The sequence below is a fragment of the Pantherophis guttatus genome, chromosome 9, assembly GCF_059756535.1.
Source record: "Pantherophis guttatus breed Tessera chromosome 9, ASM5975653v1, whole genome shotgun sequence".
NCBI lineage: Eukaryota > Metazoa > Chordata > Lepidosauria > Squamata > Colubridae > Pantherophis > Pantherophis guttatus.
The window spans coordinates 1,243,060-1,269,290 of record NC_142071.1 but is presented as its reverse complement, the minus strand read 5'-3'; the positions used below and the strand labels follow the sequence as shown (position 1 = coordinate 1,269,290).

General features: G+C 43.5%; 1 protein-coding gene across 1 annotated transcript in view; it reads left to right on the top strand.

Moving 5' to 3' along the window:
• The first annotated feature begins 265 nt into the window (after nucleotides 1–265).
• ANTXR1 (ANTXR cell adhesion molecule 1) overlaps nucleotides 266–26,231 on the top strand; it is a 110,894-nt gene continuing 84,928 nt past the window's right edge. Inside the window, exons 1-6 of the mRNA XM_087875776.1 lie at nucleotides 266–1,233; nucleotides 13,504–13,575; nucleotides 16,204–16,275; nucleotides 20,554–20,635; nucleotides 21,170–21,203; nucleotides 25,049–25,128. Coding sequence (XP_087731902.1) covers nucleotides 1,082–1,233; nucleotides 13,504–13,575; nucleotides 16,204–16,275; nucleotides 20,554–20,635; nucleotides 21,170–21,203; nucleotides 25,049–25,128 — 492 coding nt within the window. The 5' untranslated portion in view covers nucleotides 266–1,081. The remainder of the gene's footprint in view (nucleotides 1,234–13,503; nucleotides 13,576–16,203; nucleotides 16,276–20,553; nucleotides 20,636–21,169; nucleotides 21,204–25,048; nucleotides 25,129–26,231) is intronic.

The following is a 26,231-nucleotide window of genomic DNA, read 5'->3' as shown; positions in this document are numbered from 1 at the left end:
TCCTTGTGTGTCCAATCACATTTGGCCAATAAAGAATCCTATTCTATTCTATTCTATTCTATTCTATTCTATTCTATTCTATTCTATTCTATTCTATTCTATTCTATTCTATTCTATTCTATTCTATTCTATTCCATTCCATTCCATTCCATTCCATTCCATATTTTCTATTCCATTCCATTCCATTCCATTCCATTCCATATTTTCTATTCTATTCTATTCAAAAAATCAGTTCATATAAAATGCACCACAAACACTGCCTAGAGTTGCTTACAAATCCAGGTTTTTCATAGTGCGTAAATAATAGCCCATTTATTTGAAACAGAAACAGGATAACAGTTGAAAGGGGCTTGGGAGGTCTTCTAGCCGGACCCCCTGCTCAAGCAGGAGACCCTATCCCATTCCGGACAAACGGGCTGTCCAATCTCTTCTTGAAAGCCTCCAGTGATGGAGCACCTCCAACTTCTGAAGGCACCTCGTTCCGTTGATTAAGTCTTCTAAGCGTGGGGAAAGTTCTCCTTAGTTCTAGGGGCAGGACCTTAATTTTTCTGACTAATGAACCCCATGTAGGAGAGGGGCCCGCGCTCAAGCCTACGGAGAGCCTCCTGGATCTGGAGTCTGGACAGAAGCGGGCAGCTCCGCTGGGCGAAGGCGCTGAGCGCATGGTCGGAGCGCAGCGTGCGCTCGGCCACAAGGAGGCATCCTGAGATCTCCGCTCGCAGGCAAAGCAGCGAGCTTCCCTTGGCGGGGAAGGGGGCGGAGAGGCTTCCACGTTCCTCGAATCTGGGGCAAGGCAAAGCCAAGGGGAAAAAGAAAAAAAGAAAGAAAGAGAGAGAGAGAGAGAGAGAAAGCGTCCGGAAGTTGCCAATCGCCTTGCAGAGCCAGTGGCTGGCTTGGCTGCGCTGCGCTTGGAGCGAAAGGGCCAAAGGAGAGTCGCTGAAGGCGGCAGAAGGGAAAGCTGGACGCCTCTTTTCCCGGGACTTTTCCCCCTGCTCGAGGCTCGGGGAGCCTCTGCATGGCCCTCCGCTAAGGGAGCTTGGCCAGCCCAGAGTCCCCGGACCTTCTCCGCCTGCGTTCGGCCATGGCTCTGGCGGAGCAGCAGCTTCTCCTGCGGGGCTCGCGGTGGCTCTTCCTGGCCGCCCTGGTGCTCACCTGTGACGGGCGAGGCGGGCAGAGGGAGGACGGGGGCGCCGCCTGCTACGGGGGCTTCGACCTCTACTTCATCCTGGACAAGTAAGTGCAGCCGCTTTCCTCTTTCCTCCAAAGTTGGCTCCTTGGCTTTCTTTCTTTCTTTCTTTCTTTCTTTCTTTCTTTCTTTCTTTCTTTCTTTCTTTCTTTCTTTCTTTCTTTCTTTCCTTCCTTCTTCTTTCCTTCCTTCCTTCTTCCTTCTTTCCTTCCTTCCTTCCTTCTTCTTTCCTTCCTTCTTTCCTTCCTTCTCCTTCCTTCCTTCCTTCCATCTTTCCTTCCTTCCTTCCTTCCTTCTTTCTTTCTTTCCTTCCTTCTTCCTTCCTTCCTTCCTTCCTTCTTTCTTTCTTTCCTTCTTCCTTCCTTCCTTCCATTTTTCCTTTCTTCTTTCTTTGTTCTTTCCTTCCTTCTTTCCTTCCTTCTTTTCTTCTTCTTTCCTTCCTTCTTTCCTTCTTTCCTTCCTTCCTTCCTTCTTCCTTCTTCTTCCTTCCTTCCTTCCTTCCTTCCTTCCTTCCTTCCTTCCTTCCTTCCTTCTTTCTTTCACAACATTGCTTTGTTTGGGAAAAGTTTAGCCAAAGAGCAGCTATCAGCTGTGGCCACTTTGGTTTTAGATTTACAAATGCCATTTTCCGAAGCCTTAGTAAATCCCTCAGCTGAGCCTCCTTCCCTTGATGGATTGTTAAGAATTCCTGCGGAGCAACTTTTTAAGATCTCCTGAACTCCGGAGTCAATTCGAAGTTGCTCCATTGCAGAGAATACATTGTTGTGATGTGTCTTTTTAAATTTATTTTTAGCCCATTTTCCCCCTTAAGTCTGAGTCGCTGCTCCTTTGTTCTCCATTAATCAAATGTGCATTCCTCGTTCTTTTTTTTCCCCTCCCTATTTTTGCTGCTTTCTGCAGCTCCAGGAATTGCATCCAGGGAAGAAATAAAATGCTTGCTCATGTTATTTGCCCCGCAACTGACATGATGCATTGTGTTTGCATAAGAGGTTTGGGGCTGCAATCTGAAATATTGGCCAGATGTGTTGAAGAATGAAGCAGCAGCCAGAGAGCCTTCTTGGCAAAATTAACAGCGCCTGACATGTAACAACAAAACCAAACAAAAGATTTTGTAGAGGCTTGAGTTTCCAAAGAGCCACATTCAGCAGAGCCCCAGGGCTGTGAAAAGATGATTTGGTGGGTGGATTTAATTATCCTCCTTCCAAAGAAGGATGTTTTGTTTTTTTTTTCCATTTCATGTCAAAAACTATCATGGAGAGCTACCAGTTTGCAAAGAGTCCTGCCTGTTGCACCCAGGAGCCCTGAAAGAGGATCTCTGTGAAAGCGGCTTTTTAAATCCCATTTCTATGCTATTTTTTCCCCCAAAAGGAAAGTAGGAAACATAGAACCAGGGAATTCGGCTGGGCCTCTTATTTTCCCAACTGCTGCTCTTCGGATCAGAGAATCCACAAGGGGAGGCAACCCCCTCCCCCCATGGAGCTGCCATTTTGACTTTTTGACCCCATGTGGAGACCCTCCTGCTTTGGGTGGGTAGGATGGACGGTCAGTTGTGTTTGCGAGCTTCCACTAGTAGGTTTCAGCTCAGCCGTTGCATTTTCAGAGGGTAGGAAAACCAGAAAGGCTCGTGTGAACTGGGAGTGAAGCAAAGACAAGGTTGGGCCACCCCTTCCCAACTAACCTTCTGCATCCAGATTCGGTCCGGGACATTTTGTGGATGGGCTCCTTTAGGCTTCCCAAGGCTCCTAGAAGGGCTCAGGACTGACCCACGGAGGTGGGGGGTGGGGGTGGGGACATCCTTTGGAGTGCATCATCCCACTATTCAAGGGAGTCCGTCAGGTTTGCAATAAGGAAGTCAACCATGGTTAGCTATGTCTATGTCTACTGTCTGCAACTTCAGGAGGCTGCAGTTCTGTCCTTAGGATGCTCTATTGCAGGGGTGTCAAACTTGTGGCCTTCGGGCTAGATGCGTCACGTGCTAGCCCCCTCCCACACCCAGTTTAGTGAAGAGGGGAAAAGTCCCAATACATCACGTGACGCCGCCATGATGACTTGAGTTTGACACCCCTGTTGTATTGTGTGTGACAGGCAGAGCTACGATGACATCATCATGGCTGCCATCTTGGCTTTTTTTGACCCTGCCTTCCAGACATGCCTGAATAGTAGCAATAAAAAATTCACCAGAGGTTATTTTGAAAGATGGACTGTGTGGGTCTTCCATCTTTTCCCATTGCCTTTCCAGAATCTGGAAAAAAAACAACAACACCATTTTATTTACACAACTACCTTTATTCAGTAAATTCACTTTTCTTTCTAAGTTCATGCAATGCATTGGGTACACATAGGCTAAGCTACTACCCACCCACCAGCCTTCCCCCCCCAAAAAACCCCTCAAACTAATAATTTTTATTTTTATTTATTTTTATATGCCGCCCTTCTCCGGAGACTCAGGGCGCCTTACAATGCGTTAAGCAATAGCCTTCATACTTTTGTATATTTTATACAAAGTCAGCTTATTGCCCCCCACAAACCGGGTCTAAATACAAGAAAATGGGTTTTAATGGGTTGTGCAAACTGATACACAACTAGCCTGGGAAGGAAAGAGCGACTTATGTAAGGGAAAGAAAGGCCTTTGTTCTTGAGGACAGCAGGGAAGTCGATTCTCGTTTCCTGCAACTGGAGTTTAAGTGTTGCCTGCAGATTTTGGTGTTTTCATTTCGGTGTAATGTTTCCTCCTGAGTGACAAGTTTGGTGGCTTCGCTTCGGGAAAAGTTTTTCCCAACCTGGCACCTTCCAGATGTGCGAGGCTGCATCTCCTACTCCCTGCCAGCAGGACTGTGAGCGGGGGGGGGGGGGAAGCCAAACTCACCTGGATAAAGCGGTCATAAAACACTCTGGGCTCAGAAAAGGCCGGCTTAACTAAAGGGGCATCTCTGTATTGTGCAGAACTCAGTCTGCTTCCAAGAGAAAAGAACTGAGGAGAGAGATGGGATGGTGGAAGAACTAAAGGCAGAAGAATTTGGGGCAGGCAGGATGGATACCTGCAGAGGAGAAATGCAGGTGTTTTCAGGACCTGCAAAGCCACCTGTATGGAACACTTAAGGAGATCAGAAGAAGCTGAAATGCATGGGTGGGTGGATGGATGATGGATGGATGGATGGATGGATGGATGGATGGATGGATGGATGGATAGTTGTCAGGCCTGCATCTTCTCTTTTGGCGCTCCCAAACAATCACATATTGAAGAGTGGCTGGACTTGAGTGACACACTGAGCCAGTGGTGGGTTTCAAAATTTTTTACTACTGGTTCTGTGGGCGTGGCTTGGTGGGCATGGCAGGGGAAGGTTACTGCAAAATCCCCATTTCCTCCTGATCAGTTGAGACCTGGGAGGCAGAGAATAGATGGGGTCAGAGCCAGTCTGAATTTTTACTACCGGTTCTCCGAACTACTCAAAATTTCCGCTACCGGTTCTACAGAACTGGTCAGAACCTGCTGAAACCCACCTCTGCACTGAGCCATATTCCAGCCAATGCCAGACTTAGCTTGGTGTTTTGTGGGTTCTTGGTCGGTTTTAGTTTATGATTCAGTGCATTGGGCAAACCTTGAAAAACTGAATAAACATGGGGTAATCGGGTCTACAAAGATGTCCAATATTTAAATTATTCCTTTAATTGGTGGAGGTATAAGGCATTGGTGGCTGAATCTACTCTGCATTGGGTGGTGGGTGGTTAGGGTTAGGGTTAAGATGGAGGTCCCAGTTGTGCAATCAAAATTCCTCCCTTTTGTGCAGGCCTCCCAATGCATGTGAAACAGGAAAAGGTTTTTTGTGTGGATGCTACTGCCATGTTGTCTTTTTGGAGCCTCCTGTCCCAATGCAAACTTGGGTTCATTAAAACATACTTTCCTTCTTGTCCAAGACTTTGATAGCATGGAGGAGGCTTAATGTAGAGGGAGTTGAGGTGGACATGTGGAAAAGGGAAGGTAGATTCTTGTAACTAGGGTGTCTGAGGGAAAGCTAGGATTCCCAGGTGCTGGGCATTGTGGTCCTAATTCAGATCAGATCGTTGTTTTCAGTGTCAAGGCAGTAAGTCCCGTGGTGAAATCTAAAATTGGTTACTACCGGTTCTGTGGGTGTGGCTTGGTGGTGGGGGGGTAATGTGACTGGGTGGGTGTGGCCATTTTTAAAAATAAACTTTTAAAACAATTTTTTCTACAACTTCTTCGGCGAAGAGGTTGTAAAAAAATGCTTTCAAAAGCCTCTGACGATCCCAGCTGAGTTGCCTGATGGCAGAGGCTTTTTTTCTTTTAAATGCTTCTGACGATCAGGCAACTCAGCAGGGATCGTCAGAGGCATTTAAAAGAAAAAAAGCCCTTTTTTTTCTTTTAAATGCCTCTGACGATCCAAGCTGAGTTGCCTGATCAGCAGAGGCTTTTTTTTTACTTTTAAAAGCATTTTTTCAGCCAAAGAGGTTGTAGAAAAAATGCTTTTAAAAGTAAAAAAAAAAAAAAAGCCTCTGATGATTGTGCGGCTCAGCTGGGTATGGGGAGGGGCAGGGATTTTTGCTACCAGTTCTCCGAACCACCCGCCTCCATTGCTACCGGATCGGGCAATCCGGTCCGAACCTGGAGCATTTCACCCCTATAGGGTTGAGTCTTTAAGTCCTATAGGGTTGAGCAGCATGTAAAGAATCCCACTTCAAAAAAAAATAATAATAAAAGGAAGTGAAGTGGGATGGTTCACAACTGAGACCCAAAAGGACTTTGTTGATTCTCTGATTGACTGGGCAGACAAAAGTGTGAGCCCATCACACATTCCTACTCTTTCCTCTTTTTGAATGGAGCTTTGAACCCTGAGCTTCAAAACCTTCCTTCCCCATTTCTTTCCCACAAGGTGTCCTGAAAAATATTCCTCCGTGCAGCGCAACGAAAGCTGAAAAACCCTTGTTCGTGTAACATTCCCCCACAAACGTCAACACAAATATCAACTAACATTTCATCCATGTGCGCCGGTTCCAAAGCAAAGGGGCTGCTCAAGATTTTGCGTGCAAGACCCTTCTCTTCCTCGTACGTAGGCGTGGAAGTCACACGCCACACGTGAAGCGCCATAGACTCTGGGGAGTAAACTTCATAACGCACTGCCTTAAGCTGCAAAGCGTGACCAACAAACCACAATAGCTGAGTTCACAGAATGCACAAAGCCCCAAGCTAAACAGAACCCATTAATGAAGCCAGAGATCTGAGAGATTGGTGAAGGGGTTGGAGACTGATGATGGAGGGAAGAAAAGCAGAGATAAGCAGGGATAACTTTCACAGAAGGAGGTGCATTATTATTATTTTTTTCCCAGTGAGTGTACCAAATGCTTCTCTGTCTCGGGGGAATTGAACAAAAACTAAGGTTTTGTAATGTTCCACAGTTAAAGGCGGTTTGGTTTTCATGTGATGAGTGTTAACAAGTAATTGTATTTTTCTTCTGGCTAAAGATGTCTAAGACGTGTTGGCTTGGATTATCGCAAGCCTCCTTTCTCCCAACCCATCACTTAACCAAGAGACTCTGGCAGGGAGACCCAGCCTGGCTGTCTCAGCTCATCTGGGTTGGCCCCCTGATAGCTGTCAGTTGTGCCTCTTTGGGAAGGCTCCTCTTCCCTGAAATATTTCTCAACCTTTCTGAGATTTTACACCAGATAATATTCGGAGACAGGAAGGTTCAGGATAGGATAGGATAGGATAGGATAGGATAGGATAGGATAGGATCGGAATAGAAAATATGGAATGGAATGGAGTGGAACGGAATGTAACGGAACAGAACGGACAGGACAGGACAGGACAGGACAGGAAATATGGAATGGAATGTAACAGAACGGAATGTAACAGAACAGAACAGAATAGAAAATATGAAATGGAGTGGAGTGGAGTGGAGTGGAGTGGAATGGAATGGAATGGAATGGAATAGAATAGAATAGAATAGAATAGAATAGAATAGAATAGAATAGAATAGAATAGAATAGAATAGAATAGAATAGAATAGAATAGAATAGAATAGAATAACAGAGTTGGAAGGGACCACTGTTGACAGTTTTATGCCGGGAACATCGGGGGGGGGGGCAAAAAAGTCACAATTGGTGGCCATGATGCCACAGTTTGCCCCGTTATCATGTGCACAGAGAAATGGCCATGGCTTCTTTTCTGTTTCTGGACTTTTTGAAATGCTTCTTGAAGTGGATTGCAATTTCACAGAGATTAGCCCTAGTAGAAATTGGCTTATAATGCAATCCTATATATGGCCTATAAATATCTTCGAAAGAAAGTCGTGTGCAGCAGCTGCCAAAAAAAGCCAACACAGTTCTGGGCTTCATAAACAGAGGGAAAGAATCAAGAACACATGAAGTGTTAATATCACTTTATCAGGCCTTGGTAAGGCCACTCTTGGAATATTTGCATCCAGTTTTGGGCATCGTGATGTAAAAAAGATGTTGAGACTCTAGAAAGAGTGCAGAGAAGAGCAACAAAGATGATTGGGGGGCTGGAGGCTAAAACATATAAAGAACGGTTGCAGGAACTGGGTCTGTCTAGTTTAATGAAGAGAAGGACTAGGGGAGACATGATAGCAGGGTCCCAATATCTCAGGGGCTGCCACAAAGACGAGGGGGTCAAGCTATTCTCCAAAGCACCCAAAGGCAGGACAAGAAGCAATGGATGGAAGCTAATCAAGGAGAGAAGCAACTTAGAACTAAGGAGAAATTTCCCAACAGTTAGAACAATTAATAAGTTGAACAATTTGCCTCCAGAAGTTGTGGATGCTCCAACACTGGAAGTTTTTAAGAAGATGTTGAATAACTATTTCTCTGAAGTGGTGTAGGGTTTCCTGCCTAAGCAGGAGGTTGGACTAGAAGACCTCCAAGGTCCCTTCCAACTCTGCTATTCTATTCTATTCTATTATTCTTTTTACAGTATTATTATTAAAAGCTCAGAAGCTGTCCAAATAGACCCACGCAGCTAATGTGATAAATGTCCATCTTGATTTGACCTGGATAGAGTACTAGGTTTGCTAGTAATATTTTGCCAGCATTCTGGCTAACTAGGAAAGAGCTCAGTTTAGATAAGTGGTTTCACAGACTGACAGCAGTGGCAGTGATGGTGGTGGCAGCTGCAGGGTGGGAGTGGATTCATGAATGCAACCTAGATCCTGCGTTTGTGTAAATGAAACTTCGTGTGTTCTCCTGCTGCTTGCATGGCCCAGTTCCCAACAGGCTGCGGACTAGTAGCAGTCCTCGGACTTGGGGTTGGGGACCCCTGGTTTACAGAACAGAGGCAATGGTCAGATAAGAGGGACTTAAGCCTGGCCAAGAAAGGAATGTGAGTAAACATCTCAGAAAAGCTGCTCCCTAATTCTCACAAACATAAAGGGAGAGTGAAGGGAAGTACATCCAGATTTGCACGATTCTTTTACTGTTGATTTACAATAGCAATAGCACTTAGACTTATATACAACTTCACAGGGCTTTTACTGTAAGCGGTTTACAGAGTCCGCCTCTTGCTCCCAACAATCTGGGTCCTCATTTTACCGAACCTGGAAGGCTGAGTCAACCTTGAGCCAGTCAGGATCGAACTCCTGGAAGTGGGCAGAGTCAGCCTGCAATACTGTCTTCTAACCACTGTGCCACCACGGTTTTTGATTGCAATAGCACTTAGACTTATATGTTGCTTCACTGTGCTTAATAACCCGCTCTAAGCGGTTTACAGAGTCAGCATGTTGCCCCCAACAATCTGGGTCCTCATTTGACCCAGATGGAAGGAAGGAAGGCTGAGTCAACCTTGAACCTGGTGAGATTCGAACTGCCAAACTGCCGGCAGCCAGCAGTCAGCAGAAGTAGCCTGCAGTACTGCACTCTAACCACTGCGCCACCACAGCTCTTACAAAAGTAGTATTGATCTTCAGGGCATTCGTTTCCATGTCTGGTCTATCCTGAAGGGCTGACAGTTAAACTCAACAGCTGGACAGAAACTTCACGAGTGGCCTTCAAGGATCTCACACCAGGACCAGAGCACCTCTATGACCATAAGTCCTAACAGAGGATAGATAGCTTAACCTCTAATGCAGTCCAGAGAGAGCTTCTGTCCTTCTGCCATCCCACCACACTATCCCTTTCTTCTCATTTGTCCATGCAGGGTGAGAAATCCAGCACAGCTTCTAAAAATACACACGGACCGTATTTTGGCATTGCACCGTGATAAGGAGGGTGAAGTTGGCAGGTGTTCTTGGTGGGCAGAGAGAACCAGCTTCTAATCCGGATTATGACTCATTGGGGTTTCCCCTTCGCTGTCTTATTTACTATTCTTTGTATAGAGAGCATGTGAGGGGCGCAATGGCTCAGTGGTTAAAGACGCTGAGCTTGTTATCTGGAAAGCTGACAGCCCAGATTCGAGACCCAAGCGCCACGTGATGGGATGAGCTCCCGTTCCTCGCTTCAGTTCCCGCCCATCCAGCAGTTCGAAAGCATGCGAATGCGAGTAGATAAATAGGCATCACTTCAATGGGAAGGTAACAGCATTCCATGTGCCACATGGCCACAGAAGTGCCTTCGGACAACGCTGGCTTCCTTGGCTAGGAAACGGAATCGAGCACCCTCCCCTAGAGTTGATACAGGTGTTATTCCAAGTTGCACTTTTATTTATTTATTTTATTTATTTGTCAAGAACGTATTAGGTAATATATATAAGTATAAGCATGAATTGAATACGTGAAATGGATACGAATAAAAAGGGACAGTAGAACAGGGAAGGTAGGCATGTTGGCGCGCTTATACATGTCCCTTACAGACCTCTTAGGAATGGGGTGAGATCAATAGTAGGCAGTCTAAGGTTAAAGTTTTGGGGGGTTGGGGAAGAAACCAGAGTCAGGTAGATTCCAGGCATTGACCACTCTTTTGCTGAAGTCATATTTTCTGCAATCGAGTTTGTAGCGGTTCACTTTAAGTTTCTATCTATTGTGTGCTCGTATATTGTGGTTGAAGCTGAAGTAGTCACTGACAGTTAGGACATTGTAGCAGATAATTTTATGAGCAGTGATTCACTTAACAACTGTGGCAAGAAAGGTTGTAAAATAGGGAAAAATCACTTAACAACTGTCTCACTTAGCAACAAAAATTTGGGCTCAATTGGGGTCGTACGTTGAGGATTATCTGTCTTACTTAATATCCCAATTCTGCGGAAGAGTGGAAGCACATTAACTACTACTCAAAAAAAAAAACCCGTCAATTTCCTAAGAGTGATTTCAGTGCAAATGTCAATTAAGTGAGCTCTGGATGTCATGGGCCTCAGGGCTGGGAATCCTTTTTTCTTGTCGTCTTCCCCGCGCAGTGAAATGTGTTTCACTTAAATTTATTCATCGTATTTACAGATCACTTTGCAGACCCAAAAAGACAAAAAAAAAAAAGTAAAACTATAGTGCTTTGCAAAAGCAGTCATGTCCGTCAAAATAGCGCTGTCAATAAAACCATCGGTTTCATTTAAAGAGCGATTAAAGGCAGCTGACGGAAAGAGCCATCAAAAGCCAGGAAAAGATAAATCACGCCCTTCCAAATGCAGCATGAGCTTATGCAAACTCTCAATTCCCAGATCGTTTTCAAAAAAAAAGATTTAATCCCTTTAGCTGTGGCAATCTTTTTTTTTTTTCCCCCTCCAATTTTTTTTTTTTCCGGGCGAAAATCTTTGCTTTTTTTCGAGTTCTTCGCTCAATCTATGCACAGTATCCAGAAGGGGAAAAATCTCTTCCTCCAAATGATTTCACCCACCCTCCTTTTCTTTGCTGGCATGCGACCTTGGGATTGGGGGGGGGGGGTTTGTAGCATTTTTTTTTCTGTGCGAGGCTTTGTGTGGGAAGATCTCATGGAAAAAAGAGCTGTAATTTTAGATGTTTGGATCCTTGTTCCAAGCAGAGAGAAAAAAAAAAAAAACACCCTTCAAGATGTAGTTATGTGGCGAATTTAAGAAGTGGTGTGTAACTCAAAAACCGCACAGAACGCAAATCTTTCGTCTGGGGAGACCAGGCTCAGCCCCCCCACACCCCACACCCCGAGTTCATTCACAGCCCCTCTGGTCGGTGGGCCTGATGCAGCTCGTGTCCTTCCCTTTTGCTTCCGGCCTTTTGCGAAAAGCCATGGAAAAATCAAGCTTTCGTAGCTCAGTGCTTCTCGCTCTGAGCTGCATCTCTGCAAAGGAAGCAGAATGTGGAAACTTTTTCAGGCGGTCTAGTAGTGTAGTGAGATCTCGAAGGAAGGGCAGCCACTGGGCTTGGTCAAAAAAAGTCCAAATGGCAACTTCCGTTGCATCGTCACCCCTGCCATCTCGGCTTCTTTGGACCTTTCCCTGGAGACATCTTGCTCCCAAGCTAAGATCTGAGCAAGCTGAGTTTTTGGGGTTTGAGGATATTCTTTCTATTTCCAAAGAAGGAATAAAGAAGTGCTTATTACTCGAATGCACATATTCATCAACCTAATGTGATTTATTGTAAAAAAATTTTTTAAAAAAGGATATAAAGGATACAAAATTGCAACAAAAAAGAGATTTTATTAGAAGACATCAGCACCTTAATGCACAAAGCCTTTAGGGCAAACTTTTGCAGAAATGAAACTTGTTTATTATGGAAAAAAAATGAGTATAAAATTAGAAATTGAGAGAAGCTTAAGTTGCCCTGTTCTCACCCATTTGCAAGTGTGGCTTATCATTCTTGCTTATTTATATGACTCAATTTGCTATCTGTCTTTTTCTACGATCTCTATTTTAATAGAACAGAATAGAATAATAGAATAGAAAATAGAATTAGAATAGAATAGAATAGAATAGAATAGAATAGAATAGAATAGAATTAGAATAGAAGAACAGAATAGAATAGAATTAGAATAGAATTAGAATAGAATAGAAGAATAGAATAGAATAGAATAGAATAGAATAGAATAGAATAGAATAGAATAGAATTAGAATAGAAGAACAGAATAGAATAGAATTAGAATAGAATTAGAATAGAATAGAAGAATAGAATAGAATTAGAATAGAATAGAAGAATAGAATAGAATAGAATAGAATAGAATAGAATAGAATAGAATAGAATAGAACAGAACAGAACAGAACAGAACAGAACAGAACAGAACAGAACAGAATAGATAATTCTCTTCATTTGCCGCTTCTGGCCCCTCCTTTCTCTGGACGCCTGTGGACAGGAAAGAAAAAAGAGTGAATTCTGCTGGACTTACTGCTTTCCTCAGCAAACCCCCTTCCTCATCAGAATGAGCTGCCTTCCCCCCTTGCAAATCTAAGAGGGGGTTTATTCCCCAGCTGGTTTGGGCTTTGAGTTAACTTTACAAAGCAGGAGAGCAAACTGTGGCTTAATCCTGCAGCTATTTTTTATTTATTTATTTTTGCATGTGATGAACTTGCAAAAAATGTGAAGAGTTTAATTTCCCTGCAGAGAACTTTCAAACGCAATTTGGATAAGCAGAGCTTTATATGCCAAGGATCTTCAATGGATGAGTCAGAAAAACAGAAATCTGGCTGCATTAACTTACGTTATTAGGTTAAAAGAAGAAAGACAATTGAGAATGGTGACCTATTTAGATTATTGGAAGGCGAAACAATCTATCGTTTCTAAACACCCATTTATTTTTTCCTACATGTCATAGTGAATTATCTTGAGCTTTGTGCTGAATAATCAAGATTATAAAGAAATGCTTTTGAACAAGAAAGGGCTTGTTGGGTTCTTCTATAATTGGCAGGGTTCGTTCTGTGGCATCAAATGCAGTTTGAAATAACCTCTTCAGATGGCCTTTCAAAACATCTAAAGATGGACGGTGTGAATGCAGCAAAAAAGAGAGATCTGGAATCTCTTTTTTGCTGAAAAGACCAGACAACAATTTGTCTGGAATGGAATAAAGTCTCCTGCAGGGGGCTGGACTAGAAGACCTCCGAGATCCCTTCCAGCCTTTGAATTCTATGAAAAGCAGCTCACCAAGGAGACTCACTTGGGGTGCCAGCATTTTCATACAATTACTTTTGAGTCTTTTTCTGTTGTCAGAATTCACCCTGGAATGTCCCAAGGTGATGTGATTAGCTTTTGCAACGTTCCCAGCTGGCATCTGACAAGCAAAGTCTATGGGGAAAGCCGAATTCAATTAAAAACTGTGATTCACTTAACAACCATGGCCAAAAAAAAAAAAATTGTAAAATTGGGTGTCACTCACGTAACAACTGCCAAACAACAGACACTTTTAAAAAGACAACATAAAATTACGGAAGTCAATATTCTCTGGCATGCTCTTTTTTCCAGATCAGGAAGCGTCCTACACCACTGGAGTGAAATCTATTACTTTGTGGAACATCTGGCTCACAAATTCATAAGGTAAGAAATTATGGCCGGCTGGCAGTATAAGATGTGGGTTTGCAGTGGGCTGAGCCATCTGTCTTGGCCCTCTGCATGTTTACTCCAAAGTCATAGCAGTCGTGATACTCAAGTGTGTTGACTGTGGCCTTGATGTAGGCTAGAAGAGAATCAAGCAGATGTTCTTTTCAGTATCAACAATAGAATCCATCAACTTTTGGGGTCCCGTAATCTTATGATTTGAAATAGACACCTTGTCAGCTTTGGAAGCCATATTAGGCTGGAAGCTTCCATGCTGCCACCTTCTCATATGTGGGAAAGTAGTAGAGGGGTTGTCTTTAGACGTAATAGCATTCTTCCTGCTAGTCAAGGTCAGGCCGATCCTGCATCTGGAGAAGGAGTGGTCAGAGTGCTGCCTCGAGATGGGACGTTGGAGCATGTGATCAACAGAGGAGTGAGGGGATGGTTTTGGGGGTTCTCAGATTCGGGTTTTCCCAGATGTGCCAGTTTACCTATTCTAGTAAATAGAACCTTGAAAAATGCTTGCTTCAGAGTTTTTTACTTGGAGTTGGGTTTGTTTCTGGAACGCTGACACACCTAACCTTAGAACCATCGTTAAAAAGGCACAACAAAGAATGTTCTCCCTGCGTCAGCCAGCGCAGAAAATCCAGACTGCCCCAGGCGTTGCTGATACGGTTTTACAGATGAATTATGGAGTCTGTCATTTGTGCTTCTATAACTGTCTGGTTTGGTACAGCGGGAGAGAGACGGACTTCAACGGATCGTTAGGACTATCGACAAAGACCTGTCGATTGCACAGGTCAGAAAGAGGGCTGAGAAAAAATCTACAGGCCCCTCTCATCCTGGACATAAACTGTTTCAACTCCTCCCCTTGTGATGGCGCTCTAGGGTATTGCATGCCAAAGCAACTAGATAACAGAGACGGTATATGTCTAAATATATTTACCCATCTTGTATGGATGAAGTATTACTGCTATTATCCTTCTCATCTTCTATACTGCTTTCCTCTTATTGGTATCATATTATGATTACTATTACTCTGTTGCTTTGCATGTACACTGAGAGCTTCTGCTCCAGAGACAAATTCCTTGGGTATCTAATCACACTTGGCTAAATAAAGAATATTCTGTTCTGTTCTGTTCTGTTCTTATTCCAATTATTTTCTATTCTATTCTATTCTATTCTATTCTATTCTATTCTATTCTATTCTATTCTATTCTATTCTATTCTATTTTCTATTCTATTCTATTCTGCATTCTATTCTATTCTATTCCACTCCACTCCACTCCACTCCATTCTCTATTCTATTCTATTCTATTCTATTCTATTCTATTCTATTCTATTCTATTCTACTCTACTCTACTCTACTCTACTCTACTCTACTCTATTGTATTCTCTCGTCTCTTCTAGTCTCTCCTCTCCTCTCCTTCATTATTCTATTCTATTCTATTCTATTTTCTATTCTATTTTATTCTGCATTCTATTCTATTCTATTCTATTCTATTCTATTTTTTTTCCTTCTCTTGACTCAAGTTTGCCCTCTTAAAACCTGGTTGTTCCTTTGATTCTCAGCAACATTGTAGCTGAAGGAAATTTATTGGGCAATTTCAAAATAATTGAGAAAAACACCGCATTTGTTTTGCATTTTTGGTGTTGTTGTTGTTGCCTCGAACTGGATTTCCTCTTAACTGAAGAAAGGGAACACAAGTTTCAAAGAATTCCAAACAGTTTGTTTCCCTGTGTGTTTTCGAGAGCACAAACTCCGGGAATTTATCAGAACCTGATTAATTGTTTTCAAGAAGCTCTAGTTTTTTTAGAGGAAGAAAATTGCCACATTTTGAGTCTTACGGTTTGGTTCTAAACCTAGTAAGCAATGAAATATACTTTAACTGAGTTGTCACGAAAGGATCTATGAGAGGAAAGTTGTGATTTGGTGAGGGGTGGAGAATTGACCAAGATTTGTTCAAGGTTGCCAACTACTTTTGTAAATCTCCTTGATTTGTCTTTTTGGGGGGGGGGTTGAAATGGAATTAAAGCCCTTATTAAGCACTGTAAATAAATCCCTGGCTCTGCTCAGAGAAGAGCATCCAAAAAATGATCCCCAGATTAATTTATATTTGTAGAAGAGGCGTGCCTTCGGAATGATGTAAGGAATGGATCTCTTTCTACCAGCAGCGCCAAAAATTATATACAGTCTGCAGAGGCAGCCACGCATGGAATGAACACAAAAAGAGATGAGGTTTCATTTCAACAGTCACATCTTGACTTTTCTGACTATCTCTTGTGAAAAAGCCAGTAGAGACACTTCACACATTCATCAGGGAAGAGGAATATTGCCAGGATTCCCTGAGAGAGGAAGGAAGGAAGGAAGGAAGGAAGGAAGGAAGGAAGGAAGGAAGGAAGGAAGGAAGGAAGGGGAAGGGGAGAGAGGGGGCAGACAGGGAGGGAGGGAAGGAAGGGAGGGAGGGAGGGAAGGAGGAAGAAGGAAGGAAAGAAAGAGGAAGGAAGGAAAGGAAGGAAGGAAAGGAAGGAAGGAAGGAAGGAAGGAAGGAAGGAAGGAAGGAAGGAAGGAAGGAAGGAAGGAAGGAAGGAAGGAAAGTCTTCACTTTGCTGTCTTTCTTTCTGCAGCCCCCAATTGAGAATGTCCTTCATTGTCTTCTCCAATCATGGCTTAACCCTCATGGACCTGACAGAAGACAGGTAAGAAGGAGGGGGGGTGTTACCTGTCCTAGAACCCGCCATCCTACATGTTACTCCTCCCACAAATGTTGATGTTACACACTGGGGGTAGCAAGCATGACCAACGTATTAAATAGGCTTGGGGGTCCTCGTCTCTTAAGGACCACCTCTTCCAAACCCCCCAAATGATCCCTGGGACATATTTGGAGGGCATTGAGGGGGGATCGGGCTTTTTCAGCCAAATGTTGAAAGGAGGTTATGGGGCCAAGGTCGCTGCTTTTTTTCTTTCTTTTTGAAAAGTTGTACAACTCTCCTGTTTTACCCAGAGACGAATTTCGATTTATTAGGGACTGTGTTTGAGTTCAGCCAAAATAGTACTTCGCTATTTTTAAGAACAGCAACAACTACTAGCCTGTTGTAGAAGTTACTTAGGAATCCAGGAGGAGCAGAGACCTTCAGACCGAGTTTTGCTCCCGTATCTTGGAAAAGATAAAAAAAAAATAGGTTCAAAGCTAAATGTAAGAGAAGGGGGGAAAGACAGCAGGTGAAAAGTGTGTGTGTGTGTGTGTGTGTGTGTGTGTGTGTGTGTGTGTGAGCTTTGCAGCTCTGTAACCCGGTTCATGCTGGGTTACACTAAACCAGTGTTTCCCAACCATAGCACCTTTAAGATCTCTGGACTTCAACTCCCAGAATTCCCTAGCCAGCATGCTGGCTGAGGAATTCTGGCTGTTGAAATCCACATATCTTAAAGTTGCCATGGTTGAGATAAAGGCAAAGGTTTCCCCTGTCCAGTTGTGTCCGACATCTCCATTTTCTGGCCAAGGAAACCAGCATTGTCTGAAGACAGTTTCTGCAGTCCTGTGGCCAGTATGACTATACACCGAGGTGCACAGAACGCTGTTAACCTTCCCACCGAAGTGGTACCTATTTATCTATTTGCAGTTGCATGCTTTTGAACTGCTAGGTGGGCAGGAGCAGGGGCAAGGGACAGGAACTCACCCCATCGCAGGGCGCTGGGTCTCAAACCCAGCTTTCCAGCTGACAAGCTCAGTATCTTTAACCACTGAACCATCGCACATCTTGGATTGATATACAGTAGTGTAATTTGCAGCTGGATGATGAATTCTGGGAGTTGAAGTCCATAGGTCCTAAAGTTGCCAAGGTTGGGCAACCCTAATCTAGAATCTACGACATCTGGGTTGTCACCAGTGCTGAATTTTGCTTGGCTTTTCGATGTAAATATAGGAAGCATCCAGATCTTACTACCCGGCTGTTGTCTGTCTTTTGCTTCACCTGCCGGCAGGTGCAGATTCAGAGCTGTCCATGGGGAAGGAGCTCGAAAAAAGTCAAGATGGTAGCAGCAAATTGAGGCCCCACCCCCTTTTTGGGTTTAAAAGGAGGCGGGGCCTCAATTGCCTGATTATAACTGCCAATTTTTTTGACCCAAGCAGCAACTGTCCTCTCGACATCATTCTCTCTGTCTTAAAAAGAACACAGATTGAATCCTTACAACTTGTTAAACCTGGGGCAGTAACGCACACTCGCAGTCCTCACAGAAGGAGGACGCCTGCCCAAACAAAGAAGCCATCAATTATCCTTTTCAGCCTAGCCTGGTGTGTCATACTGACTCTGCAAGGAAGAGTTACTGATATATCTTGTGTCAGGCCTTGGTGTGGCTTGAAATTAATCCTGATAAAGTGCACTCGACGAATTTCATTATGTAGCTTCAATGGGATGCAGGAATTGTGGAATCTGCTGTTGAATTTCTGCAGAAATGGATGGATGGATGGATAGATAGAGAGATAGAGAGATGATAGATAGAGAAATAGAAAGATTGATAAGAGGTGGGGAGGGAGAGAGAGAGAGATAGTGATAAGAGAGAGGGAGGATAGATAGATAGATAGATAGATAGATAGATAGATAGATAGATAGATAGATGAGAGATAGGTAGGTACGTAGATAAATGATAGATAGATAGATAGATAGATAGATAGATAGATAGATAGATGAGAGATAGGTAGGTACGTAGATAAATGATAGATAGATAGATAGATAGATAGATAGATAGATAGATAGATAGATACCGTGTTTCCCCGAAAATAAGACCCTGTCTTATATTTTTTTGAAAGCCCAATTAGGCTGATTATCAGGGGATGTCTTATTTTGGGGGAAACAGGGTAGATGAGAGAGAGAGAGAGAGAGAGAGAGAGAGATTGATAGATTGATAGATTGATAGATTGATAGATTGATAGATTGATAGATTGATAGATTGATAGATGAGAGATAGAGAGATTGATAAGAGAGAGGTGAGGGAGGGAGAGAGAGAGAGAGATTGATAGATTGATAGATGAGAGATAGAGAGATTGATAAGAGAGAGGTGAGGGAGGGAGGGAGAGAGAGAGAGATTGATAGATTGATAGATTGATAGATTGATAGATTGATAGATTGATAGATTGATAGATTGATAGATTGATAGATTGATAGATGAGAGAGAGATTGATAAGAGAGAGGTGAGGGAGGGAGGGAGAGAGAGAGAGATTGATAGATTGATAGATTGATAGATTGATAGATTGATAGATTGATAGATGAGAGATAGAGAGATTGATAAGAGAGAGGTGAGGGAGGGAGTGAGAGAGAGAGAGAGAGATTGATAAGAGAGAGGTGAGGGAGGGAGGGAGAGAGAGAGAGAGAGATTGATAGATTGATAGATTGATAGATGAGAGATAGAAAGATTGATAAGAGAGAGGTGAGGGAGGGAGGGAGAGAGAGAGAGATTGATAGATTGATAGATTGATAGATTGATAGATGAGAGATAGAGAGATTGATAAGAGAGAGGTGAGGGAGGGAGGGAGAGAGAGAGAGAGATTGATAGATTGATAGATTGGTAGATGAGAGATAGAGAGATTGATGAGAGAGAGGTGAGGGAGGGAGGGAGAGAGAGAGAGAGAGATTGATAGATTGATAGATGAGAGATAGATGAGAGATAGAGAGATTGATAAGAGAGAGATGAGGGAGGGAGGGAGAGAGAGAGAGAGAGAGAGAGAGATGTAAATGTTCTACATTTTTCCTCCCTAAATATAATACCTTGCCTTTGTCTCTCTTACAGTATATCTTCTTCCTCACAAGTTAGGGTTCCATCCTTTAGTGCGGTAAGAGTAGAAGGGTAAGAGAAGAGTAAGAGAAGAAGGGGGAGGAGGCAGGGAGGGGGAAAGGCAGATGTGGGCAAATCTGACACTTCTTCACTTGTTGGGAACTGCAACGGATGGACCCAAATCAGACTTTTCCCATGCGTGCTTCTGCAGATATTGGTGAATGGTGACGTTCAGGGGGAGAAAAATCCAGCCGTCTCCCCCTTTTCCTACCTTTAGGCTTTCTCAGGACTCTGGAAATGGAGGTTGCCAGGCCCTGTTATCTTTGGGAGGGGCAGGAAAGAATAAAGAGAAAGAAAAAAAGACGGGAGTCCTAAGAAAGAGAATTTTTCCCATGCCTAGAAAGCAAAATAGTTATCAGCCATCTCTCCGTTCTGGCTGTCTCCAAACAATGTCTTGCCTTGAGATAATAATAGTTTTCCTCAACATTTCTCTCTCGCCACAGCATTGCAAAATGTTTTTATTTCAAGTAGACAGTGGGAGAATTCAGAGCTGTGGCTTCTTTGGCATAACTATCTTGCCCGTAGCAGGTACTAATGCCACTCTATAAAGCCTTAGTAAGATGTAGAATCCTGCATCCAGTTTTGGTCTCCACACTATAAAAAAGATGTTGAGACTCTAGAAAGATTGCAGAGAAGAGCAACCAGGAAGATTAGGGGACTGGAGACTAAAACATACAATGAACAGTTGCAGGAACTGGGCATGGCTAGTCTTGTGAAGAGAAGGACCAGGGGAGACAGGATAGCAGTCTTCCAATATCTGAGGGGCTTCCATAATGAGGAGGGGGTCAAGCTATTCTCCAAAGCACCCGAAGGCCAGACAAGGAATAATGGATGGAAACTGAACAAGGAGAGATTCAACCTAGAAATAAGGATAAATTTCCTGACAGTGAGAGCAATCAACCCATGGAACGGAAGTTACCTTCAGAAGTTGAGGGAGCTTCATCACTGGAAGCTTTCAAGAAGAGACTGGACTGCCCTCTGCTAAAAATGGTGTAGGGTCTCCTGCTTAGGTGTGTGTGTGTGTGTGTGTGTGTGTGTGTGTGTGTGTGTGTGTGTGTGTGACTAGATGACCTATAAGGTCCCTTCCAACTCTGTTAATCTCTATCTACATTCTCTCTAACCAAAGACGGTGTCTTCTGCTCTTCCAGGGAAAAAATCCGTCAAGGCTTAGATGAGCTTCAGAAGGTCTTGCCAGGAGGAGACACCTACATGCACGAAGGATTTGAAAGGGTAAATAAGAGCAAAGAAGTGGAGTCTCGATTTTGCTGTGGGTGCTACGGGCAGAGGGCAGACTGGGCAGGGGAGTCTACAGGAAGTAGGTGTGTGAAAGACAGCAAGATGATGGTTGCCACCATGCCATCAAAGCCCCAGCCAGTTTTTGATATGCTGTCCACGTAAGATACCCATGGGATGAGGCTCCAATCACATGGTCACAATCACTGGTGGGTGTCCAATATTCTTACCACATGAATATTGCATGCACCCAGCCTCGAAAACATGGCTCAATAGGACGGCATTACACCGGGGCAGGGAGACGGGGGCACAGTTGCCGCTACCGGTTCGCCCAAAACAGTCTGAACCGGTTGAATACCACCTCTGGACTCACAATGTCCAACTTGACTTTTTCTTGGTCCTGTGGCTGGACCGCTGCCCCTCATCTCTTCCCCATCTTCTCCATGTGGCACCGTATTCTTGGCAGGGGTGATTAAAGCTAAACTTTATCCGTAGTTTACATCCTAATCATTCTCTCCGGTTCTGTTTTAGGCCAGTGAGCAAATTTACCACGAAAATGTTCAAGGTAAGAATACGTTCAATAAAGTGGGCGGCAATTACTTTTTGCTCATTAATTGAGTTGAGTTTACTCTATTGATTAGCCCTTGGACCATATCGAGAGTTGCAGAGTTCCAGTCCACAAATGATTACTAAAATAATTGATAAAAGCAATTTTAAAATGAAATTGGAATAAAACACGATTTAAAATGAAATTGGAATAAAACACGATTTAAAATGAAATTGGAATAAAACACGATTTAAAATGAAATTGGAATAAAATACGATTTAAAATGAAATTGGAATAAAACATGATTTAAAATGAAATTGGAATAAAATACGATTTAAAGTGATCTTTGTAATTATTCTAAAGGTGGGGACAATCTTTTGCTCACTGACTGACTGGGGTTAGAAGGACAGAAAAGTTTCTCTGCAGACTCAGAATGGAGTTCCTGGTCTGTGATTTGAACCCAGTGATTCAATCTATTTCCCTCTTGGTACATAGTACAGGCAGTCCTTGGCTTACGACTGTTGGTTTAGTGACCATTCAAACTTAACACAGCATCAAAAAAGTGACTTACGACTGTTTTTCACACTTATGACCCTTGCAGCTTCCCCATGGCCATGTGGGACATCAATAGTTGGACACTTGGCAACTGGCATGTACTTATGACGGTTGCAGGGTCATATGATTCCCTTTTGGGGTCTTCTGACAGGTTCTGCAGCCTGATTCACTCAACAACAGTGGTAAGAAAGATTGCAAAATGGGACAAAACCCACTCCACAACTGCCTCTCTTAGCAACAGAAATTGTGGTCATAAAACAAGGACTCCCTGTAGCGCTATTCTGATATTAAATGAACACCTAGACCTACAGACACATGGACATGAAAGGCAAAAGCAATTAACAAAATTGACACTAAGAAAATAAGTTGCAGGATATCCAGCACTAATTCTTCTCCGTGGGGAACAACTGGAAGTCATAAAACCTCCGAATGTGCAAATATTAAAACTTTTTTTTTTTTATTAAAGTTGCCAGGAATCTTTGCTAAAGAAAACGAGTTGTCCGGAAATGTTATCAGAGCATCTTCGCTATTGCAAAGGGCAGTGTGATAAAATTCTACATTAAATGTTAATGACTGTATTCGGGAAGCCTCAATGTTATTGGATTACTAACTGTTTTTGAGTGGAAGTTTGAGACCAGGGAAATTATGCTGTTAATCTCTTTTTTTACTCAGATGTAAACTCCACTGGATTGGGTTCCATAACATTTGAACCTGTTGAAACACAACTCTGTTCATTTATTTTTGGTATTCCTTCCACATTTTCTCTCGGGGAAACCCTGGGCAGACATTAAGAGTATTTAAATTTGATTGGTGGTTCTGTGGTCTCAGATATCTGCAGAGTGAAAATATAGCTTTTGATAGCTTCTTGCAATTCAAAATGCTGCTATTAAGACAAACCCCCTGGTTAGATCCACCATGGAGCAAACTGCACATTACCCACACAAGCAGATGATTGATCAGCAATTCTGCCTTTTCTAAAAAAAAAAACAACCCCCCCCCCCAAAAAAACCTACAGACTCTGGAAAGAGTGTAGAGAAACAACAAAGATGATTAGGGGACTGGAGGCTAAAACATATAAAGAACGGTTGCAGGAACTGGGTATGTCTAGTTTAATGAAGAGAAGGACTAGGGGAGACATAATAGCAGTGTTCCAATATCTCAGGGGCTGCCGCAAAGAAGAGGGAGTCAAACTATTCTCCAAAGCACCTGAGGGTAGAAGAAGAAGCAATGGGTGGAAACTAATCAACGAGAGAAGCAACCTAGAACTAAGGAGAAATTTCCTGACAGTTAGAACAATTAATCAGTGGAACAACCTGCCTCCAGAAGTTGTAGGCGCTTCATCCCTGGAAGCTTTTAAGAAGAGATTGGACAGCCACTTGTCAAACATGGTATAGGGTCTCTTGTGTAAGCAGGGGGTTGGACTAGAAGACCTCCAAGGTCCCCTCCAACTCTGTTATTCTGTTCTGTTCCCCACCTAATATATCATTGCCCTCTCTGGAAAATGCAGTCATTTGATACCCAGCTGCTCTTCTCCGGAGTAGAAAATTCCCTGGAGCAATTTTTGATCTTTGACAAAGACTGATAATTCCTGGGACATTCAGACAGAATTCTTATCTTTAGCTTTCATAACAGCAGCATCTTAACTTGAGCATGTAGTGCATGACTCAGGTTGACAGCAGCAACTAAATTAACTTTAATTGCTTCTTCGCGGCGATGCGATCGTTTGGAAGGCAGACCACAGACAAGCCCAGGCTGCGCTTGTCACGCTAACGTCACGCTAACAATCTTGGGGTGATAAGAACACCTGTGGGCAGCAATTCTGCCTCCTCTGCGGATGGCATGTTGTAATTGGGATGATCATAGGTTGGCTCTCCTCCGCGAAGGGGCCGCCTGCCCTAAAGCCATCCCAAGGGGCTGGCTCGTATTTTTGGGAAAAACGAATAAAGGCACGGCTTGACTCTGGGGAAAACAGCAGCTTTTCATTGTTTCTCCTACATCCCGTCTGTAATTTTTAATAAAAGGTGAGGCAGAGTTCAGCCTGATGAGAATGTACAGTTCTCTAATCAGATCGCGTCCTTATAAGCACAGGGGGAAAAGAAAAGAAAAAATAGGGATTCTTTAAAGATGTGATCACAGCTAAGTTGTGGGGGCTATTGTACGGGTGCCAAGGTAGAAGAGCTGAATCCAACAATTATCCAACAAGTTGCAGTTCATTGGTAAGAAAAGCTCTTGCACTTAGGCAGGGAAAACCTAATGTGTAAGTGCAGAATAGGTGGTAACTGCCTTCCATTGAGGACCTGTCTACTGCACGAGTCAAAAAGAGGGCTGGGAAAATATCTACAGACCCCTCACATCCTGGACATCAACTGTTTCAACTCCTACCCTCAAAACGACGCTATAGAGCACTGCACACCAGAACAACTAGACACAAGGACAGTTTTTCCCCGAACGCCATCTCTCTGCTAAACAAATAATTCCCTCAACACTGTCAAACTATTCACTAAGTCTGCATTACTATTAATCTTCTCATCGTTCCCATCGCCCATCTCCTCCCATTTAGGACTGTATGACTGTAAATTTGTTGCTGGTATCCTTACGATTTATATTGACTGTTTCCCTATGACTATCATTAAGTGTTGTACCTTATGATTCTTGATGAACGTATCTTTTCTTTTATGTATACTTAGAGCACATGCACCAAAGACAAATTCCTTGTGTGTCCAATTGGCCAATAAAAAATGGGGAGGATTTTTTACACCCACAGAACTGGTAGTAAAAAAATTTGAAACCCACCACTGATGTGGGTGGGTGTTGGCACCTCTTTGAGTCATTCTGGACTCTTGACAACTGCTTGCCCAGCTCCCCAAGAATTCCAGTTTTTAGTCTGGTGCCTCTACCAAACGGGCACTCTTTTTTGAGTCGGCCTTGGCATTTGATGAGTCCCTGCAGTTTCCTTGCCAACATTTCCAGAAGTGGTTTGACATCATCTTCTTCTTCCCAGGCCTGAGAGAGGGGGGGGCTCTGGCCAAAAGTCAGGCAGCCAACATCCGTGCCCAAGGTTAGGAAACAGGTTCTAACCACTGTATTTAATCACTCTATTAAATACTGAGTTGTTTGCATAAACCTGAGTTAGTGCAAACGTGGCTGTCTCTCTCCATGTTGTAGTAAAGCATGAAGGAAACCTCTATGACAGTTTGCAAACAGCACCAGATGTGCAGCATCGTGTTTGAGTAGAGGAAGAAGATGGCAGCTGGTTGTTCCATTGTCCTTGATCATTAATTCTACTTCTGGCTTCCTTCCCTCCTCAGGTTATAGGACCGCCAGTGTCATTATTGCCTTGACGGATGGAGAACTCCATGAGGACTTTTTCTTCTATTCTGAACGAGAGGTAGGGGCAGTGGTGGGTTGTTCCCGGTTTGCACCGGTTCGCAAGAACCGGTAGTAAGAATTTGTAGTAGTTCAGAGAACCGGTAATAACATTGATTGGCCACGCCCCCGAATCGGTCCCCGGCCCGGTCATTGCTCGCTTACCCCGCCCACCTCATCAGAAGCGCTTTTTTAAAAAAACTTTTAAAAGCATTTTTTCTACAACCTCTTCGGCCGAAAAAATGCTTTTAAAAGTAAAAAAAAAAAAAAAAAGCCTCTGATGATCGTGTGGCTCAGCTGGGATCGTCAGAGGCTTTTAAAAGCATTTTTTCCTTGCAACCTCTTAAGGTTGTAGAAAAAATGCTTTTAAAAGTAAAAAAAAAAAAAGTTGGCCACGCCCACCCAGTCACATTACCCCCACCACAGTGGTGGGTTCCTCCTGGTTCGGTCCGGTTTGGCCGACCTGGTAGTGGTGACAATATGACGTCACCGAACCGGTGAGGGAGGGAGAGAGGGACAGAGAGGGCGTGAGAGAAGGAGGGAGAGAGAGAAGAAGGGAGAAAGAGAGGGAGGGAGAGAGAAGGAGGGAGAGAGAGAAGACGGGAGAAAGAAAGGGAGGGAGAGAGAGGGGGGTACACATATTTGCAGACATTTGTTTTGTCTGTCTGCCTCAGAGGCTCACAACTGGCATGTCGTTTTCACTCGCCTTTATTTTGGGAGGCTGTTGCAAACAAGAGAACTTTGCCCAGACGAGCTTGGACCCACAATCCGACAGTTCACACGCTCATTTTGCAGGGAAATGCATTCGAAGGGCAGAATGTAAATGTTTAAACAAAGCAAAACGTGCAGATGAATTGGCTATACTCTTGGGAAGTGATCCTAGCTGAGGGGGAGCGAGATGTCTGCATGGCACTTCATGTCTTTTAACGTCGTAGATGCAACCTCCCCTATCAACGCACTGCATTTCCCATCTCTACATCCCCACTTTGCAAGGGTTGGAGGAGGCAAATCTATTTATTTCAGTGTTGCTGTATTTTTTTTTCTGTGTATGCTCCCCACACACACACACACACACACACACTTCTGGGAAGCATGCATTAAAAGAAAGCACATCCTGAAATATGA